A 5,975-nucleotide genomic window follows, 5' to 3' on the forward strand; every position below is an offset into this window, starting at 1 on the left:
GCCATTGCACTCCAGCCTGGGCGACAGAGTGAGACTCCATCTCAAAAAAAAAAAAAAAATTATATAATAGAGATGGGGCCTTGCTTTGTTGCCTACGCTGGTCTTGAACTCCTGGGCTCAAACATCATCCCGCCTCAGCCTCCCAAAGTGCTACAATTACAGGCATGAGCCACCACACCTGGCCCGGAAAAGCTTTTTGAGTTGAGGTCTTGGGGGAGAGTGTTCTAGAAAGATGCAGAGGCCAAAGGCAGTAGTCGCCAACTTTTTGGCTCCAGGGACCGGTTTTGTGGAAGACAGTTTTTCCACGATGGAGGCAGGGAGGTGGTTTTGGGATAATTCAAGCACGTTAATCTTTATTATGCACTTTATATCTAATACATTGCAACATAGAATGAAATAATTCTACAACTCACCATCATGGGGAATCAGTGGGAGCCCTGAGCTTGTTCCTGCAACTAGACGGTCCCAGCTGGGGGTGATGGGAGACAGTGACAGATCATCAGGCATTAGATTTTCATAAGGAGGGTGCAACCTAGATCCCTCGCATGCGGGGTTCCAATAGTGTTCGCTCTCCTGTGAAAATCGGCCGCTGCTGATCTGATGGAGGCGGGGCTCAGACGGGCCTGCAGATAATGGGGAGCGGCTGTAAATACACTCACTGCGGCTCACCTGCTGTACGGTCTGGTTCCTAACAGGCCACGCCCCGGGGGTTAAGGACCCCTGGCCTAAGGATGGTCTATCATAGAATTCACCTCGGCCGGGCGCGGTGGCTCACGCCTGTAATCCCAGCACTTTGGGAGGCCGAGACGGGCAGATCACGAGGTCGAGAGATCGAGACCATCCTGGCTAACACGGTGAAACCCCATCTCTACTAAAACTACAAAAAATTAGCCTGGTGTGGTGGCACACTCCTGCAATCCCAGCTACTCGGGAGGCTGAGGCAGGAGAATCACTTGAACATGAGAGGCGGAGGTTGCAGTGAGCCAGGATTGCGCCACTGCACTACAACCTGGGTGACAGAGCAAGACTCGGTCTCAAAAAAAGTTCACCTCTCAAGTGGCACCTGGCGGAAGCCGGGCTCATAGGAGGTCTTCGTGTGGGGGCTGCTGGTCCCTGGCTTCCCTGGGGCCCCCGTCCTCCTCCTCATAGAGTCGGGGACCCACTCCTCCTGTCCCCGCAGAGGTCTGCTTGAAGGACCCGATGTCTGTGGCGGACAGCCTGTACAACCTCCAGCTGGTGCAGGATTTCTGTGCCTCCCGCCTTCCTCGTGGCTGCCCCCTGTCCCTTGAGGACTTGCTGTACGTCCCACCGCCGCTCAAGGTAAGGCCATCCTGGGGCCTCCTGGGCTGAGGCGGGCGTCTGGGGCCGGGGGTATCCCGTCTGCTGACCCAGCCTCCCACCTCCAGGTCAACTTGGTGGTGCTGCTGGCTGAGTTGTTCATGTGTTTTGAGGTGCTCAAGCCCGACTTCGTGCAAGTGAAGGACTTGCCCGATGGTCACGGTGAGGCCCTGGGGGCCTGGGGGCCGGGTGGGGGGTGGGTGGGAGAGCCAGACCCCACCTGACCTTCTTCTGTGTGTCACAGCTGCCTCCCCCCGGGGCACTGAGGCCTCCCCACCTCAGAACAACAGTGGCAGTAGGTACGGTCCCCACACCGGGCGAGTCTCTGGCATGTGGGTGGGTGGCGCCACGTCTGCCCTGCTGGGCCCTGGGACGCAGCTGGGCGACGCTGATGTCTACCCCCTGGGGAGAGGCGGAGGAGGAGGTGGGGGTCCTGAGGCTGAAATACGTCTCTCTGTACAGTTCTCCTGTCTTCAACTTCCGCCACCCGCTCCTGTCATCTGGTGGCCCCCAGTCCCCACTCCGAGGATCCACAGGTGAGGAGGGGGTAGGTGGCTTCTGTCCTGGGGGACCCCCCCATCCACAGACTGCTCCAGTGGGCCTCATGTTGTCTCCTCGTGAGCCTTCCAGTAGCCCCTCCATCAGGTCCCCCTCGGGCATCCCAAGGTGACCCCCAGAATCGCCTCCCCAGTGGCCCCACAGTACCCCATAGTGACAGTAAATAGCCCTGGGTATCTGTTTCTGGAAACCTCTGGTCTCACTAGATCACATGATGAGCCATCAGTGACTCACCCAGTGACCTTGCAGAGGTTGTCCCCAGATGCTGGCTGACCCCACTCAGGGTCCCCATAGTAACCACTCATCGCCTACCCCAGGCTCCCTAAAGTCGTCCCCATCCATGTCCCATATGGAGGCCCTGGGCAAGGCCTGGAACCGGCAGCTCAGGTGAGTGCACCTTATGGGCCAGGGTAGGGGGTGGAGCAGGCTAGGGCGGGGTGGGGCCGAGGCTGGTCCCACGGGCTGACCCCTCCCTCCGGCCGCCCAGCCGTCCCCTCTCCCAGGCTGTGTCATTCAGCACCCCCTTTGGCCTGGACAGCGACGTGGATGTCGTCATGGGTGACCCTGTGCTTCTCCGCTCTGTGAGCTCGGACAGCCTGGGCCCCCCGCGTCCCGCGCCGGCCAGGACCCCCACCCAGCCACCCCCGGAGCCTGGCGACCTGCCCACCATCGAGGAGGCTCTGCAGATCATCCACAGTGCCGAGCCCCGGCTCCTCCCAGATGGGGCGGCCGACGGCAGCTTCTACCTCCACTCCCCTGAGGGGCCCTCCAAGCCATCCCTGGCCTCCCCCTACCTGCCCGAGGGGACCTCCAAACCACTCTCCGACAGGCCCACCAAAGCACTGGTGTACATGCCACACCCCGAGACCCCCTCAAAGCCATCTCCCTGTCTGGTGGGGGAGGCATCGAAACTGCCAGCCCCATCCGAGGGGTCCCCGAAGGCAGTGGCTTCGTCCCCAGCAGCCACCAACTCCGAGGTGAAAATGACCAGCTTTGCGGAACGCAAGAAACAGCTGGTGAAGGCAGAGGCTGAGGCCGGAGCGGGGTCCCCCACGTCCACTCCGGCCCCGCCGGAGGCCCTGAGCTCGGAGATGAGTGAGCTTGGTGCCCGGCTGGAGGAGAAACGCAGAGCCATCGAGGCTCAGAAGCGACGGATTGAGGCCATCTTTGCCAAGCACCGTCAGCGGCTGGGCAAAAGCGCCTTCTTGCAGGTGCAGCCGCGGGAGGCCTCCGGGGAGGCAGAGGCGGAGGCCGAGCCAGGCCCAGTCCCTGGTGGGGAGCGGCCGGCAGGCGAGGGCCAGGGTGAGCCAACCTCACGGCCCAAGGCAGTGACCTTCTCGCCAGACCTGGGCCCGGTGCCCCCTGAGGGGCTGGGGGAATACAATCGAGCGGTCAGCAAGCTGAGTGCTGCCTTGAGCTCACTGCAGCGGGACATGCAGAGGCTCACGGACCAGCAGCAGCGGCTTCTGGCCCCGCCGGAGGCCCCCGGACCCGCCCCACCACCCGCTGCGTGGATCATCCCTGGCCCCACGACAGGGCCCAAAGCTGCATCCCCTAGCCCCGCCCGGCGGGTCCCAGCCACCCGGCGCAGCCCTGGGCCTGGGCCCAGCCAGTCGCCCCGCAGCCCGAAACACACGCGGCCGGCGGAGCTGCGGCTGGCACCCTTGACCAGGGTGCTCACGCCACCCCACGACGTGGACAGCCTCCCCCACCTGCGCAAGTTCTCGCCGAGCCAGGTGCCCGTACAGACGCGCTCTTCCATCCTCCTGGCAGAGGAGACGCCCCCCGAGGAGCCGACTGCCCGGCCAGGCCTCATCGAGATCCCTTTGGGCAGCCTGGCAGATCCCGCTGCCGAGGATGAGGGAGACGGGAGCCCCGCTGGTGCTGAGGATTCCCTGGAGGAGGAGGCGTCTTCAGAGGGGGAGCTCCGGGCAGGGCTGGGGTTCTTCTACAAGGTGAGTCCCCGAGCAGGTGGCTGGAGGGTCCTGGGCCTGGGGTGGGGGTGGGGGGGTGTGGAGAGACGTGTTGTTGGATGAATAGGGCTTTACTGAAGGATGGGTGGGCAGGTGGGGGATGGATGGGCAACCAGGTGTGAGTGGACAGAAGAGGTGTGAGTGGCCGGGTAAGGCCTCCATGGTACATGGGAGAGGGACATTTGCATGGTGGGGGGCAGGTATGTGGGGTAACAGGGGCCTCAGATGGGATTTGACCTTGTTTGTTGGGTAAGGATTTCCACAAGGGGCTGTAGGGGTGCAGTGGGGTGAGAGGTCCTCCCTGTGGCTTAACGAGTGAGGCCCTCAGGTATGTTTGGGGGTGAGGGGTTTCCAGTGGGGGCTGGCCCAGTCATCTCCCTCCCAAACAAGGTATGGGTGGCTGGACAAGGGGGATAGATAGATGTGGGGAGTGGTGGAGAAACAGGGAGGAGTGATGGATAGACAGATGGATGAGTGGCTGGTTGCATGGGTGGGTGATGGACAGATGGATGGACAAGACCAGGATCTTCAGGGCATCTTCTTGCTCATCCTCTCTTTCACCCCCTCACCCCCAGCATGCTCCTTTCCTGGCCCTTCCCTATGTCCACTGTCTCTCCATTCCCATGGCTCTCCAGCTGGGGCCACCACCGTGTCTCATCTGGACACCTAGGATCACCCTCCGACTGGCCTCTGCTGCCCACCTCCATCCCGGGCCATTTTCCACTGAGAAGTGGACTGCTCCCCTTACCCTTGCTTTTAGAATGAAAGTCCTCCCCAGGGCTTTGGGCTATGCTCATTTTTTTTTTATTTTTTATTTTTTGTTTTTTGAGACGCAATCTTGCTCTGCGGCCCAGGCTGGAGTGCAATGGCGTGATCTTGGCTCCATGCAACCTCCACCTCCTGGGTTCAAGTGGTTCTCCTGTCCCAGCCTCCTGAGTAGCTGGGACTACGAGACTATGCCACCACACCCAGCTAACTTTTGTATTTTTAGTAGGGACAGGGTTTTGCCATGTTGGCCAGGCTGGTCTCAAACTCGTGACCTCAGGTGATCCACCAGCCTTGGCCTCCTAAAGTGCTGGGATTACAGGTGTGAGCCACTGCAGCTGGCTGGCCTGTGCTCACTTCTGACTTAGTCCTGCGCCACTGTCCTCAGCTCTGGGTCCCAGCCACACTGGCCCCCCTGTACTTCCGTGCCCTCCAATAGGTTTGTTCCAGCCTTAGGGCCTCGGCACTAGCCGTCGCCTCTGCCTGGAACGCGCTGCTCTGTACGCCTGTATGCCTACCTAGTTAAGTTTTGATCATTCTACAGGGTAGTTCCTCTGGGAAGCCTTCCTGGGTGTCCAAAGGCCAGGCCAGGGTCCTCCCGCAGTGTAGAGTGTCTGCCCAACACGAGCTTTTGCTGGCACTCATTGCTGTTTGCTGCCTTTGTCTTCCCCGTTGGGTTAAGGACTGTGTATGTGAGCAGCACCCAGTGTACCCCATCCCTGTATGTGTCCCAGTACTTAGTGTGGCTGTGCATACAGTAGGCACCAACTAAGTGCATTTAGAACAGTGATGAAAAGGAAAGCCGACGTGGGTGGCGGACAGCCTGGGTGGATGGAAGATGGGCCTGCAGCCATGCTGGGGGAGGGGGTGGCTAGCTAGACTCGGCATCTGTCCCCAGGATGAAGACAAGCCTGAGGATGAGATGGCCCAAAAGCGGGCCAGCCTGCTGGAGCGGCAGCAGCGGCGAGTGGAGGAGGCGCGGCGGCGCAAGCAGTGGCAGGAGGCGGAGAAGGAACAGCGGAGGGAGGAGGCTGCGAGGTGAGACCGGGCCTGCCCTGGGTGGCCGCTCCTTGGCCTGTCTACCACCGTGGACCCCGTGAGTGGTTCTGATGCCCATTCCCTGTGGTCTGCAGGCTGGCCCAAGAGGAGGCCCCCGGCCCAGCCCCGCCTGTGTCCGCAGTCCCTGTAGCCCCGATGGCGACCCCAGCCCCTGCTGCCCGGGCTGCAGCCGACGAGGAGGTGGGTCCCCGGAAGGGGGACTTCACGCGGCAGGAGTACGAGCGCCGGGCCCAGCTGAAGCTCATGGACGACCTCGATAAGGTGCTGCGGCCCCGGGCTGCG

At 61.6% G+C, this 5,975-nt stretch overlaps 1 protein-coding gene across 1 annotated transcript in view; it reads left to right on the forward strand.

The window, feature by feature from the left end:
• Window positions 1-5,975, forward strand: part of CAMSAP3 (calmodulin regulated spectrin-associated protein family, member 3) — a 15,574-nt gene that overhangs the window by 6,605 nt on the left and 2,994 nt on the right. The window contains exons 8-15 of the mRNA XM_011943636.1: window positions 1,181-1,320; window positions 1,407-1,500; window positions 1,583-1,637; window positions 1,801-1,874; window positions 2,214-2,283; window positions 2,384-3,851; window positions 5,533-5,672; window positions 5,768-5,972. Of these exons, the coding sequence (XP_011799026.1) occupies window positions 1,181-1,320; window positions 1,407-1,500; window positions 1,583-1,637; window positions 1,801-1,874; window positions 2,214-2,283; window positions 2,384-3,851; window positions 5,533-5,672; window positions 5,768-5,972 (2,246 nt within the window). The remainder of the gene's footprint in view (window positions 1-1,180; window positions 1,321-1,406; window positions 1,501-1,582; window positions 1,638-1,800; window positions 1,875-2,213; window positions 2,284-2,383; window positions 3,852-5,532; window positions 5,673-5,767; window positions 5,973-5,975) is intronic.

The sequence above is a fragment of the Colobus angolensis genome, unplaced genomic scaffold (assembly GCF_000951035.1).
Source record: "Colobus angolensis palliatus isolate OR3802 unplaced genomic scaffold, Cang.pa_1.0 Scaffold22, whole genome shotgun sequence".
In the NCBI taxonomy this organism is placed as follows: Eukaryota; Metazoa; Chordata; class Mammalia; order Primates; family Cercopithecidae; genus Colobus; species Colobus angolensis.